The sequence below is a fragment of the Rhipicephalus sanguineus genome, chromosome 10 (genome assembly GCF_013339695.2).
Source record: "Rhipicephalus sanguineus isolate Rsan-2018 chromosome 10, BIME_Rsan_1.4, whole genome shotgun sequence".
Taxonomy (NCBI): Eukaryota; Metazoa; Arthropoda; class Arachnida; order Ixodida; family Ixodidae; genus Rhipicephalus; species Rhipicephalus sanguineus.
The window spans coordinates 146441093-146456248 of NC_051185.1; the positions used below are offsets into that span (position 1 = coordinate 146441093).

Consider the following 15156-nt stretch of genomic DNA (forward strand, 5'->3'; position numbering starts at 1 on the left):
CTCCTCTTTTCACACCTCCTCACTCTCACTTTCTTTTCCCACCCCGAGCTACACCATACTATACAAGAACATGCTATGCTTTACCATCTAAACTACACCACCGTGGCGGAGCAATTAAGTATTACACGTAGCGAGTATACTCCTTCCTAGCCTGACTTTTCGGTAATACGTACCCACCAAACGCCGATTTCCTGTGTTCACTTACGGCGGAGCCATAGACACCTTTCTGTGCTTTCAGGGTGTAAGTGGCCTTTTTAACATGAAAGTGTTTTATGCCGGGGTCAACCACGGCTCCACTGACGTATTTCCGTCACGGATATGACGTTGTAAAATATAAAGACTACAGTGGGCAAAGAAAAAAAAACAGAAGAAAAAGTTCCGTCACCGGGAATCCAAAGTACGACCCCTCGCTCCGCAGCGCGCAGCGCGAAACGATTCGGGCACGGACGGCACGTTCTTCGCAGTGCTAACGGCGAGCTATTTATATACACCATTTGTCGGTGGCGGTACTCAGAGATCGGTGTTACAGCGTGTTTCGTTATCACTAGCGAGATCCGTGAATCCGTGAACGAGCGACCGACGACCGCTTTAAAGGTCGTCGCAGTTGCGACGACCACTCGCGTCTACAGGGCGTGGTCGCTCACGCGTTCGCTTATCTCGTGATCGCGATGGTTTGTACGGCTCGCGTTGAGAGCACGAAGGTCACTTGGCTCACTGCAGCGGCCGCTTTTGCGAAAGGAGCGCGGTGCTCACGCAGAAATAAGTTACAAATGTGACAGTTTGTTCGCTCTCATCCTGTGTATGTTGGTTCCGTGCATCCTTTCTGCTTGAGCAGTGCGTTGCAAGTTTCGAGCTGCTTGCCGTTCTTCGCGTGACATTACAATTTGTTGCTGTAGCATTCACTCCTTCGCCCTTGGGGCGATAGAATGTGCAACAAACGCTCAACTACGTCTGTGAAGACATGTTTCACTTTCGTGTTATACCGATTCCAATGATAGAGGGATCAGCCATATTTTTTTACAATTATCGTTTTGACCACCCACAGAACTAACTAACCTTTTGCTTCGCTCAATTTAATGCTAATTAACCTACCTATCTTATACAACCGCCAACTTTAGCCATTAATTCACCTTTAAATGTTTTTTTTATTAATCAGACTTTCACTTTTGGGGTCACACAGGTCGACCTCTCCGCTAAAGCCTTATGCCACTAGTAGCCAGCATCATTAAACTTTTCGGTGTGAGCTAGGTTTGACGTCAATAAACCGGTCGTTACGCTTCCAACACAGGGACGCCAGTATCAGCCACGCTAGCGATGGGTCTCGATCGCGAGAACGAGCATTTATGTACTCTTTGGAAGTGAATTAAAATATGTTGTGCATACCTAGGTGTTCAGTGCCCTTGCATACAGAAGAAGCCCGCAGCAGGCTTTATAAAGCCTGAAAATTGGACGCCTCGTTTGGCGTCTCAACTGCTTAATTATTGGCAATGCAAGGCGGTAACGCTGTCCTTCTTTGATCGTTACGAGTAACGTATTTAGATACCCAATGATAAAAGAATGCACATAAACACAAGAGAACAGGGCAATACGAGCGCCTACTTGTTCTCCTATCTTTTGGTCCTGTTCGCTCATCTTACCTTCTTTCATAATGAATCCTTACCAATTAAATTTATCTTTCAGTGGTTTTCGACAATTGTTTGATTTAACACCTACAATATTATACTGGCATAATCTGTGCACCCGCGCTTCTGTGCTGTTATTCACTGACTGCGCAGCTGCGCCGACGCGTGTTTCCGTACCATTAAAGACGCAGCAGCGGAACTTCCGCTCACCGTAACAACCGGTAGAGTCACAATACCCCAGCAGAAACCTCATGTAGGAGGTCATACCACCGCCAAAATTTGAATCAAAAGCAGGGTGTCGCAACAAAATATTTTCGTTTCGGTTTTAGTTTCGTTCCACCGCAAAAAGTTCCTTTCCGTTGCTGTTCCGGAACGAAAAAAAAAAATGTTCCATAACCTTCAGTAACGGTCTCTATTTGTATGCGAGAATTGGAAGGTATTGTAATCATAAAAACATTCGGCAGATTCCACGCCTTGTGGCAATCGGTTTCATGCGAAGCAGTCAGCGAGTAGTTGTGTATACTGCATTTTTAACACGAAAGTGTTTTATGCCGGGATCCACCAAGACTTCAGTGACGTATTTCCGTCACGGAAATGACGTCGAAAAAATCTACACGATCAGATGGCAAAGAAAAAAGTTATGTCAACTGGCATCGAACCGACGACCGCTCGGTCCGTAGCAACAGATGGCGGGCACGCTATCCACTGCGCCCCGCTCACATACTCTAGAGGCGTTACAAACGCGCCTTTTATATCTATAGTCGGGTACAATTTTAGAAAAAAGCGGCATTTGCACCTCAAAGGCGGATGCACACGCGCTTCCACCAATGGGCGCGCGCTCTAGACTGACGTCACGAGCCGGACGGCCGGTGACTCCGCTCAAGGAGAAGATGGCCGCCCGCGCTTCGAACTCGGCCGAGTCGCGTCAGCTGTGAGCATGCCTCGTCAGAGTGAATTCCTAAGCTGTTTTTGGTGGCCTGTCATGCCGGAAATATTATTGCGAGCTTACGATGCACCATTTGTACTGCGTGTGTTTGTTCTGAGCCATTATCCGGCGAAGGAAGACTGTACCGAGCATCGGTGACGCTGCGCTTCGCTTCGTCTGAAAAACGGGACGCGGCGGCGACACACCGCTGCAAGCAAACATAGTGTGTTCGTTCCATGGTGTTTTGTTTTGCTCCGAAGTGAAGTTATAACGAGGGAAGTTTGCCAAAGTGCGCTGTGTGGTGCCTACTGTGAGCGGTGGGTGTGCTCGTGTACCGTGTCGCTGTGTTTTCCGTCGGACGTGGTGAGGTGATCGAGCAGAAGCATTCTCAGGAGAAATGAGAAAAGTGTACGCGGATGGAACAAACCTACGAGTTCATCAACGGAATACATTTGTGGAAGCGACCTCCCACGCAAAAATTCGTTTCTGCCAGCTCAGCGCGAACGATTGTTAGCAGCAGTGTTACAAGATAGCCGAGGGTATGGCTGCGTTATTCCTGTGTTGTGTAGCAACGTCGATTGATTGCTCTCCTAACACGCGCTGCTTGAGGGAATGTGGTTGAATTAGCAACGGTCAGATGTTTGTTCGCCCCAGAACCAAGTCGAACCAATTATGACCGTTAAACCGCTGCCTTCAAAAGGGAACTTGGCGTAAATTCGTGTCGTTCTGTGGTTCTCATTGCTCACAGCGCGCCAGCTGTAGAATGCCAGCTGTGACACAATCACGTATAAGGTGTGCTGCCAGAGCTCGCTATGCTTTCCCATGACAAAGCTCTGAGCTGCTTTTCCATTCTCGTGATATGTTGCCACTAAAAATTCCTATGACCGCTCAGGCAACGGTGCAAAAAACGAAAAAAAAAACATTTGACAACGTGGACATATATCAGCTTGTGAACCGACTCATGATACCTCTACGCGCACCTGTCTGTAAATGTGTGTGCGTTTTTTCTGGCGTTTGTTTATATTTTTTATCTCCCCCATTCCTTTATATTTGAGATTTTCTTAGTTCTCGCGCTTACGTTTGTGCGCATGTGTAAATATGTGCGTGCTTCTGTGAGTGCTCGTGTTCATTCCTTTTTCTGTCTTTTTATTTTATGTTAGCGTTTGTTTTGTGCGTCTTTTTTTTTCAGAATTTCCTAAACTCATAATCATCTCATTCAAAGCACCAAGTCCTCTGAATAGCGCGACTGACCTCTTCGACTTCACTAAAGCCTTTCTCTCTCGTCCACCTTGTCTTCTCAGTCTGCCTATGTGCTTTGTTTTCTCCTATTTTTCTGTCCTTGCTTCTTGTGTTGTTGCCACAATGTGACTAACCAACTTGCAAAAAAAGATAGGTCTATCAGCTGTGACAACAAAGAAGCTTACAGAGCTACATTATCTTAAAAGAATCCCGTGGATTGCCCACTAATTTCACTTCTTACCCTTGTTCAGGTGTTTATGCATCAGTGCATGCGGCAGCTCTTCAGAAGTGCACATGAAAGGGTGCCATATTGTGAAACGGCACCTTGCTATGTTGTTGCATTTTTCATGCTTCCAGTCTTCGTAAACAGGTTTCACTGCCCATCACATATGGTGGTACACATTTTCAATACGAATAACATTGTGCAGTGGGCTGTCATTTCCTGTCTGACGCTATCATCGTTATAAAGGCATTTTTCAGTGAATGGAGCACAGTAAAGTAGTGTACCGAGAGCTTTTGCAACTTTCACCATTTATTACTTCACCAATTTCATTGTCTGAATCTGACTGTCACTTTGCCTAGGGCTTGTTCGATGGCCAAAGTACCTCAGTAAAACATCTAACTTTACTCGGCATTTTTCAGTACCAAAAAAAAAAGCAGAAAATGCTAGCAGAGTTATTCAGGGTTAATAATTGTGCTTGTGTTTGCATTACTTGTCCAGTCAGATAAACAAATTAAACAATGGCTACTACATTTATATGATTTGAAGTGCAGAATGCTAACAGTGCCTTTCAAGCGTACGCCCAATTACTGCAATTAAGTACCATGGGGCCCGTAAAGATCAACGGTGCCTGCCGAAACGAGTATTATGGACGTCACTAAGCAAATTATGTTTTATAATTGTTCTTATTTTCATTACTTGCCTCAGCCAGATTACCAAAATAAACAGTGCAACCACATGACTGTGCTTTGGCATGCGAGCTGCTAACAGTTGCTCTCAATTTGGAGTTGACTACTGCTATTTTACCAACAATGGCTATGACGTGACTGTGGTTTGTAGTGCAAGACTGCTAACGGTGTCTTTCAAGCGTGCCCTGACTATTGTTATTTGACCACTCGGCCCCTCAAGCTCGACGGGTGGCTGCTGCCTCAATGATTACCTTGGGCCTTCTCACATTGGCATTATTCATCTCAACAGGCTGTCAACAACAATAGGAGCGGTACAACTACCTGGAAACGGGCAACAGGAGCACTCCACTGGGCTTGCATTGCTATTATGTGTTAAAGTGGCTTAATGAAATTAACAGTGACTGTGCTGTAGAGTAAACTGAGCGGACGGTGTGTTCCTGTTATTGCTTGGCTGCATTTATTGGCCTTTAGGGGCATGTAAAGCTTGTCGATGGCTCCAACATGACTGCGTCGGCAGACTTGAAGCTTACAATTGCTTCTCGCAGTGCTTGCATTGGCATTATTCATCTGAACAGGCTATAAAGAACACTAAGGGTGGCACAACTACCTGGAAATGGGCAACAGGGGCACGGCACTGGGCTTGCTTTGATATTATTTTTTGAAGCGGCTTAGTGAAATTAACAGTGACTATGCTATGGAGTAAACTGGGCCGACGGTGTGTCCCTGTTATTGCTTGGCTGCATTGATTGGCCTTTAGGGGCATGTAAAGCTTCTCGGTGGTTCCAACGTAGCCACTTTTGTTTTCGTTTCAACATACGCCCTGCCAACATTGGCAGTCAACTTCGCCTCGGCTGCTGCTACTTCACCATAGGGCGCCACAACATGGCAATGGCTGCACGAATGAGCAGTTTGGGCCTCACTAAAGTAATGATGTTTTATAATTGTTCCTTACTTGCATGGGCTAGATACCCAAACAATGAAACCACATTAATGTGCTGTGGCGTGCAAGCTGTTAACAGTGGTTGTCAATTTCGCGTTGACTGCAGCTATCTCATCAACGGGCCTGTCAAGCTGGACAGTGGCTGCCTGGATGAGGATCTTGGGCGCCACATGGTTTTTCAGGGTTAATAATTATGTTTGCATTTCGATTTGCCAGCATTTCAGCATGTTTCCATGCCAGTAGTTAAATTGAGCAAAATGTGTGCAGGACGTTGCTCTTTCAGAATTGAACTTCCATTAAATGGAATACGCCATCAAATGAACTGCCTACTTATTTGAGGGGTCACGGGGTGGATGACTGAACACAACATCCCCACCGGCAACATTTAGGTAGCCCTGATAAGGGCTGTTATTTAATTAATAGGTAGCCGTTAAGCTTCCTCGAGGGGCTCAATGCCGGACAGCTCGCAGTCAGAGTCGCTTTCTTCAGTGTCATCTTCCCCCACTTGGATGACGATGGGCTGGACATGGTCACTTCCAGACGTGTCAACTCGGAACTTAGCCTCCAGTTCCATCACATGCCGGATGTTCTTCCTCCAGTCTTCCGCCGTTACGTTCTTGATTTTTTCCCTCAAGATGTCTTCAACAGTGCACAGCTTAAAGTCTCGGTTGTCCGCAGCGATACCATTTTTCACCTTTGCCCACACGAGCTCAATGGGACTGAATTCGCAGTGGTACGGCGGGAGCCTGAGCACAACGCAACCGGCCCTTGCAGCTGCGTTGTCTATGATGTAGCTGAGAAAGCGTGGCTTCACAGATGCCACCAACTCAAGCAGCTGCCTCTTCACTAACGTCGCGCTGTAGGCGATGTCCTTGCTATTCAGCCACTCTTGTATGTTTTCCTTCTTCCAGGACGTCGTCGGCAATTTCTCTTCTCGGCGGGAGTGGTAAGGTGCATTGTCCAAAACAATGACACTACCAGCTGGCAACTTCTGCAGCACGTCGCCGAACCATCCCTCGAAGCGATTGCCGTCCATTTCTTCGTGGTAATCGCCTGTTTTTCGCCCTCGGAATACATCCAAGCAGCCGTCTACGAACCCATCTTCACTGCCGATGTGCGTGACGATCAGGCGCTGGCCTTTCCCAGAGGGTTGTTTCAGACCCGTTGAAAGGCCATTTGCGCGAGCGTACAGGCGTCCGCGCTTCTGCACCACGGTGTCTGTCCATACGATCAATTGAGTGTGTCCCGCCGTCACCCATTTCTCGTCCAGGAAAAAGATCTTTCGGCCTTCCGCCCGGTAGCGCTCCACGTCACGAAGGTAGCGATTCCGCCACTCGACGATGTCGTCGCGGTCGATAAGCAGCGAGTTGCGGCACCTCTTTTCGTACTTGAAGCCGATCTCGGCAAGCAGGCGCCGCACAGTACAGCGCTTCAGTGACGGGAGATCCATACGGTTCGAGAACTCGTTGGTTATCTTCTCGACCGTCGGTATCTCGTTGCGGCGAAAGAAATCGTGCACACATGACCTCAGCGCGCACAACGTGAAGCTGTCATATTTCGTGCTGCGTCTTCTCTTCTCCGCATTTCGTGGGCGCTTTCGCGAGGGCGTCGAGAGATTGCCGCCCGAAGAAGACGAAGCCTTGGCCTCTCTCCTCACCTTGAAGCCTGTGCTTTCGCTGACACCGAGCATCTCGGCGACAAACTTGCTCGTGTCCTCCACGCTGCGTTCGGGCTCCCTGTTGCGCCAGTACGTGTAGCAGTGGAAGATCAAGTTCCGTGAATCGCCGTTGAGGATGTGGTCGTTCTTGTTCTTGCCGACGCTCCTTGGTGGTGTGGACATCGAGGCAACACAAGGCTCGTTCAGCAACAAAGAATCGCTTTCCGATGTCACCTCGTTGGGCTCCATGGCGGAAAACTCGCGCTGAACGCCGTGCGAAATCTCGTGAGATCGCAGGTTTGCAAAAAGAAAAAAAAACGTGAAAGAAAAAGAAAATAAGATGCATCACATTCTTTAAAATAAGTTTGTGAAAGCATAAAACTAAAAAAAGCAGAAATATTTTGCTATTTAAAACCAGGAGACAAGCATGCATGTATTTATTTAAAACGATGAACGAAGCTTTCTTTTACCTTTCCTGCCTCGGTCGTCTTCTCGCCCCAGGTTTGTAATGGTTTCGATAAGTGCATTGTGCCTTTAAGTATTTGTTAAACAGCAACTGATTAATTTTAGGCTCGGGAAACGAGTAGTAAATTATCCGTGTACGTGTAAACGAGCGCAAAAACCATGCAGCGCTGCCCTTTCTACTTTTGTCCCTTGCAACGAATTTAGAGAGCAGACGACGCGCAGCGTTGTAGAAGGCACGGGGTTATTTTTCTCTCGCGATCCGGCATGTGCTGTTGCATTCCCATCACGACAGCTCTATCAAAACAGTCATCAAGGTACGAAAGTATTATACGTACCAGGAATTACGCGATTTAGAACCACAATTTTTTTAAAGCGGGACTATTTCTTTGCCGCGGAGGCAATCGGCTGCCACGCTTCGGTCATATGGGCGGGGCCTCTCCTTTTTTCTAAAGTTGTACCCGACTATACCACTCTCCCGGTCGACGGGGTGTGTTGCCCTCTGGGAGCGGTAAAGTAATGCTTCATCACTGTGGCCTCCGCGATTAACACATGCAACGCATTACACGTCCGTCCTATTCGGCGCGTTTTCAATAGAAGTTCAATTTTGTCAATGCCTCAACACACCGCGAGGTGGCGATCTCAGCCCAAGCGTCGTAAAAGCGTCGGCCTCGCTCACAGCATCACGATAATCCAAACCAAAAAATTGGCCGCGTATCTGCGTGCTTCGCTGCAAATGTCGTCTAAAGACGATAGAAGAGGCGCTGCGTGAGATATGGACGCCATCTGGCAATGCGTCGGGAAACATGTGTGCTGTGTTGCGGGCTGGTAGTCCCGGCGCAGCAGCAGGCGAAGACCCGCGGTGACCAACGCGACCGGCGGGGACGCCAGCCAGCCCGAACACGCGGTTTGGCGCGAAGCGCCGAAGCAGAAGAAACGTCCGCACTCAACGAGTACTCTCCACAGACTCTTTTATTTACACGTCGCCTGGGTAAAACAGGAATGCCAGAGCGGCGCCCCATGGCATTCGTACAGTGCAATGCTGAACCGAAACCGAAACACAACAATGAGCTCGTGCAGAGGGCACGGCGCAAGGCAAGTGTCAGCGCAGTCGCATTTTCAGCGCAGCTTAAGAAACTAGGGCCTCTAGAATTACGTATCTATGTATTTTCTATTAAAGGAACACACCACCTTATACTTACCTAGTGATGTTGCGCCTCGGATATGCGTAATGTTTGCTTTTTGATCAACAATGTACACAAGTATGAACCTAGTCAGCCGTTCAATATGGTTGGCCCTTGGGCAAGTGGTTCAACTTTGGCCGGGTGGCTGAATCGAGTGACGTGCCGACAAACAGAAAGACAGACAGACCAAAATTTCTGCGTTTAAGTTCCCAAAGAAAGACTACCGTTTTTAAAATAGCTCTGCGACGCGCGCCTGCCTCACCTGGCTGCTGGTTCCCCGCTCACGCGCTCGCGCCGAGAAAAATTGCGGCTGGGCTACCGGGGCGGCACGACGGGCTTTGCGTTTCCCTCTAGTCTGGCAGTGGTGGTCAATCACATTTTAACATGCCACGGTATGGTGACCAAGTTCTGCGTCCAATATGCGACGCTCTTCTGGCTCTCGCGCCTCATTCTCTGATTACGCTTTCACGGTTAACTACTACAGCTACCACAAGGGTTTGTTTAATCATTTAACATGGACGTTAGTCGTCGGGATGGAGATGTACCACCGATCATCAAAGTGGGTGCATCCACGTTAAACGGTGCTATAGCTGCCAAACATCAATATACATTGTACAAACTATCTGAAATCAATGTACAATGAACATTCAGTTACTTTTGTAAGGGCACGCTTTACTTTGGTGTTATTCCGATTCCTATGGCGGAGGGATCAACCAGCTTTTTGGTTTTGAGCCAAGCGTTGCGAGGTGGATTTACGTGTTTTTTAAGTGTATTAGTTGTGTGCACATCGCGGCTTTACCAGGCACGTCGACGACACTAGCGTTTAAGTGGTAACTTATGGTCTGACGTAACTTCAGCACTAACATTAGAACACAGACGTCAGTATTATCCAAACGAAGTGCACACTATGCTGCGATGGTGTGAATATCATACGTAACTTTCGTTAGCGTATTGCTCCGGGGTCGAGCAACATTTAAATATACCTCGCTTAACCAAGGAATACAAATGTAATGTTTATTCGACTGCTATAAAAGCGGAGCCAACATTGGAACAGCAATTGGCGTCAACATGACATGACGCCTGTGCCTTAGAAGTAAATACGTAATGTCATTCTTTCGCCGTCCTGTGTCAAGCGCTGTTTGTTCCCGTCTTAAGCATAGAGTATTACTTAGTAGGATAAATGTGTTGTGGATGTACTGGATTGTCATACCAGACTTCCCAGTAGAAAATGAAGTTGGTTTAGGGTTTCCGCAGAAACTGATTAATCATATTCGTTAGCAGCACGTTTGCAATTGGGATTAATATGCCACCGCGCTGTGCTCTGCTGGTCTATTGGTCGGCGGAGATTACAGAGCGACCGGCCCTGAATGTCGCTGGCCTTGACAGCAATATCCGGAACCAGGGCGAATTCTTGATCTGGGAAGTTTTCTTTCTGAGAAATCCGCGTGGAAATTTCGGTAGTTTCATGCTAATAGTTCTTTGAGGCTATGAATGACGCGCATTTGTGCAAATCATATGGAAGCATGGTGGAGCGTTGCCGTGGGTGAGGGATGGAAAGCAAAAGATGAAAGAGGGCGGAAAAGGAAGGTCTGCCTTGTATAAATCAGTGTCCACACCACGCCAAGTCGGGGTACCTCACACTCCAGCAGGTAAACCGGTGGGTGCACAGTGGCATTGAGAATCGGGCCTAGTGCATGATGCATTGGAGACAGGTGTTCTATCTACCGCTTGGCCACTGTTGCGGTAGCGCCATGCTGAAAACAGGTGGATGAGAATTTAGTTTTACACGGGTGGATGACAGAATTTTCTCATTTGAACCTTCCTTCGACTCGTGGTCTTCCGCAGAGTGGGTTTGCGAGGTTTCTTTGCGGCAATCCTCTCGCACAGGACGACTGTAACACGTGGTTGTGCCGCAGGAACTGACGCGGGCGGACCTGGGTCCCGAGCTGATAGGCATCGAGGCCGAGCTCCAACGATACGGTTCGCTGTTGGCCTCCAGGGCCAGTGGGCTGGGGATACTGCGCTTGAGCGAAGTCCGGCTCCTGACCACGCTCAGCCTGGGGGCCACAGCTGCCAGTCACGCGGCGTCCGCCCTCGAAGCGGCCAGGTCGCGAGGATCGTGGCTGGGAGTGAGAGAAGACGGAGGCAACGTCACGTTCGGAGGCATCCCTCGCGACAAGCTCTTCTTCCTCGCGAACTGCTTCCCGTCGTGCGGTCTGTCTGGCAGGGCGCTCATTACGCAGGTACGTCGCCTTCGATCGTGAAGTCAGCGCGAGGCAGTATAGCTATGAAAATGTGCTAAAAAATTTAGGCGACCTTAATGTTCCTAATAAGTGTCTATAAGGGCGCTAGCCCATAGCGTTTTGTGAAGTTTTCGTTGACTTGGGTAGATTTTACGTTAACGTTTGGTAGCTGACTTCGATAGCTTCAGTGTGCACCTTACTGTTAATTGGGTCGTTGGAGCTGCACTTAATTGGATCGTTGCAGCTCTGCGTGGCCTCCTCAATCAACTCCGGCAGCGCACTGTTACGGTGTCGGAGTCGATTCAGAGAGAAAGAAACGCGGAGGGCATGCAGAGGCCACGAATCGCAGAGTCCACGTAGAAAGAAACACGTGGGTTTGGCCGCAATGATCGCAAGTGCTCACAAGAAAAGAGTCGGCTGTTTGAATTAATTCATTCAATTGTTATTCACCCGGACAATTCATTGGCCCTTATCCTCAGTAAACTCATGCTCCGATGTCATATGTAACCAGTACAACTCTTAACTAGAACCATTACCTCCCTTTATTATGAGTTTCGGCGTTTTCGGACACAGCCGGAGATCTCGAGTTCTGGTTGCCAAGAAGCGCACCGAATGTCGCCGAGCAAGGGACGTAATGCCGCTAGAAGCTAGCGCCGTCAAATCCTACTCCCTACGCAGTGGCTTATTTCACGTCCGCGATAAACGGAAAGGGCAGTGGATGCATAACTAAAATTCGGCACGAACTAAAGAGGCAAAGTGGCACGCATTCGCTTCATTTGCTAACGAAGCTTAGGTGAAGTGCGGCTGTGGCAGAATGAGTGCGAACGTCTTGAGCAAGTGTGGGAAACATCTCCCGCCCGCCATGGCGGTTTCGTTCTCCGCCTACTTCCCTAGTCTGAGCTCGGCCTAAACAACTACACTGGCATCAATAAACATAGCTATATTGTACGCTTGTTTGGTTTGGTTTGGTTTGGTTTGCTTTATTCAAGGCAAAATTGAACAAGATTGCCTTGGGGGACACGACTAAAGGCTAAGTAAATGCCTGACTTGGTCGTGCCACCCTGGCAGCAAAGCAGAAACGTACAGTATGTACAGTACGCAGAAAATGACAACATCACGTGTTATCTTACACGGGTACCATAGTGGAACAGAACTACCAGAAGTATGACTAAAAGCATAGAAATATAAACAGAGTCCTTATTCGAGTGGTGGCAAATACAAACAAATGCATGTTTTTATCAAATAAATTAACAAGAAACTTCTTGACTAGGGTTTCCAGTTGCTCTACAAGACAAATTAGAATATAACAAACGAACAACAGGGAAAGGGACAATAATGAACAAGGTGTATCGAATACAAAACATCAATGAATAACAAATTTTAAAAATCAAGAAAAGCATCACTGTGTTCAACTAGAAACTTTTTTCTTATTTTTGTAAATGCTCTAGCTGAAGTTCTATCTTCCAGTAAATGTAGTATAGTTGGGTGTTTGTTTAATATGTCTGGAATTTGTAAAGCTCATTGTTGGTCACCATAGTTCGTTCGTGATCTATATTTGTATATTAAGCTCTTTCTCAGCTCGTATGGTGTTTGTTTCACAGAATATGTATCTAAGAATAGTGATGTATTTAGTCTATACTGGTGTAATATCTCTAGACAAAGCTTATGCCTGTATAACAGTTTTATAGGCAATACTTTGTACATTTTAAAATATGGTCGAGCGCTTTCGCAAAGGGGAGTGTTAGATATTGCACGTATAGCACGCTTTTGTAATATCAACAGAGAATTAAGGTTTGTGGCGGCCGTTGTGAGCCACACCAAGGAGCAGTATGTTAGTCGTGAATGTACGAGCACAAGTGAAATTTCGTCACTTCAAGGTCAGGCTTCAATGAACCATTGCTGATGATTAACGAATTGAGCAAGTAAAAAACTCGCGTGCTATATTATTTAATCAACACTGATCACTGCTTTGCTCAGCTAGCGAACACAGCGAAAACGAAAACCGGTCGAAATGTGTTTCACGTGAGACATGCACGCGAAGACGCGACTGCCCTTTCAAACGCGGTAGATCGTTAATATTCTGGCGGCAGCTTTTTTGTTTTGCAATAGCAATTATATGGACACTCTCGGCGGGTTTTTGCCGTCGCTGTCACGCTTCGTATAAAGTCCAAATCGATAACATCGCCCTGCGCATCGTATGTTCTACCTGCTAGTAAAAACGCAGGAGCGCTGTAGACGAGCGCGGTTGAATCAGAGATGAAAAGAACCGGCCGTCTCCGTCGCACAAAAGGCACATGCGATAATATCGCCCTGCGTGAGAGACCTAGCGTCGATGGCGCGTCAAGCGGAGAGGAAACGTCATGCGAGTCTTTCGTCGGGCGAAGGAGCATGGAGAGCCGACACTGGGGGCGCCGCAGACCCCCGAACCGAACTTTGAATATCAGGGCGCATTTGCCAGCGCTGGAGCGCGCACTATCTCGACAGGCATCACTATACGGCTCGTATATGTGGAGTGCTCTCACCGCTTGTGTTGAGACGACAGACAGCACGAAAACCGCTTCGCTTCCTGGAGCGGCCGCATTCGCATCAAAGGGACGCTAAAGACAAGAATTTTTCTCATATTAGTCAATTACTCTTTCACAATTTCAGTATCATCACGGTTGCTGCGAGATGTCGCTTGGTAAGCCAGAAAACGCTCAAAATGATGAATGCGGGTGGCGACGCCACCTTGAAATTCGGGCGTGACACGTCGTGACGTCATAGATTTTGACGGCGTCTTCTTGCCCTGCGTAGTTCGTAATCGATAAGAATGAATTACATTGGCCTCTGAGAGGGGCACAGACTTTGCATATCAAGTTACATATCCAAGTTACCAAATTATACAAATACAGTTTTAAATCCATGACGTCACGCGCAGAGATTTCGGCGCCAAATTGAAAAACAATACTTTGACCGTGCTTTTCTCCTTGCTTAACAAACTTATGATAATGAAAATAACAACATTACAGATTTGAGAGTACACTTTATCAATCTAAACCGATTCATTGTTTCACTGTAGTGTCCCTTTAACAGCGTTTTGTAGAGTTACGGGAGATGTGCTGCAAAAAAGTTTGCTGCTGGCCTTACTTCGTATAATGTTCCAATTTGTCGCTATCGCAATCATTGCTTCGCCTTTGCGAAACTGTAGTTTTAGTGCCTGTATAAAACTTGGGCAGAAGTTTCATGACCAGAAGAACAGTTTTAAACGACCCTGGCAGTGCACGATAAACGAAGATAGGCTTGGAAACAAGGGCACAAGAGAAAAAAGAGGCAACATAAACACGGTCTTGATGTCTTCTATTGTTTCCGTGTTTAAACGCATGCCTGCCTTGCTTTGTCATGAACCCGCGCCAACTAGCTCGACTTTTCGCTCTTTCTAACCTTGTAGTACATTGCCGATCTCTTGTTTTCTTTACAGATAGCATTCTGCAACGTCGCTCTGCCGTCATCGGTGGCGTTCAGGCGTGCGTTTCAATGTACCCCTACTCACCGCCTATGGACCAATTTCACGTGGAGGGAATTTTGATGAGAACGAATTCTGCCCATCACCTATTACACCCAACTGGTGTCCCATTATCAGGAAACGTCTTCATTGAGTTGTACTTCACGTCGTTTTATTTTATTGCTTATGGCTTCAAAATGAATTTCGCAAAAATTCATTCATTGCATGCATGTTGTGTACTGAACTTAATTTATCGACGCTCTCGAGAGGATATATATATATATATATATATGTGTGTGTGTGTGTGTGTGTGTGTGTGTGCTGTGTGTGTGTGTGTGCGTGCGTGTGTGTGCCTGTATGTGTGCGCGTGCGCGCGTGCGTGCGTGTGTAACCCACAAAGAAAAATAGCCCAGCAGAAAATTTTTAGAAACGCGTGACTGGGAATTGAACCTCCGACCCTTCGCTCCGCGGCACGTCGCGTTAGGCCTCTCAGC

General features: G+C 47.3%; 1 protein-coding gene across 1 annotated transcript in view; it reads left to right on the forward strand.

Annotated features, from left to right (window-relative positions):
* LOC119372558 (uncharacterized) overlaps positions 1 to 14837 on the forward strand; it is a 40246-nt gene extending 25409 nt beyond the window's left edge. The window contains exons 7-8 of the mRNA XM_037643038.2: positions 10855 to 11181; positions 14639 to 14837. Coding sequence (XP_037498966.1) covers positions 10855 to 11181; positions 14639 to 14746 — 435 coding nt within the window. The 3' untranslated portion in view covers positions 14747 to 14837. The remainder of the gene's footprint in view (positions 1 to 10854; positions 11182 to 14638) is intronic.
* Positions 14838 to 15156: the final 319 nt, after the last annotated feature.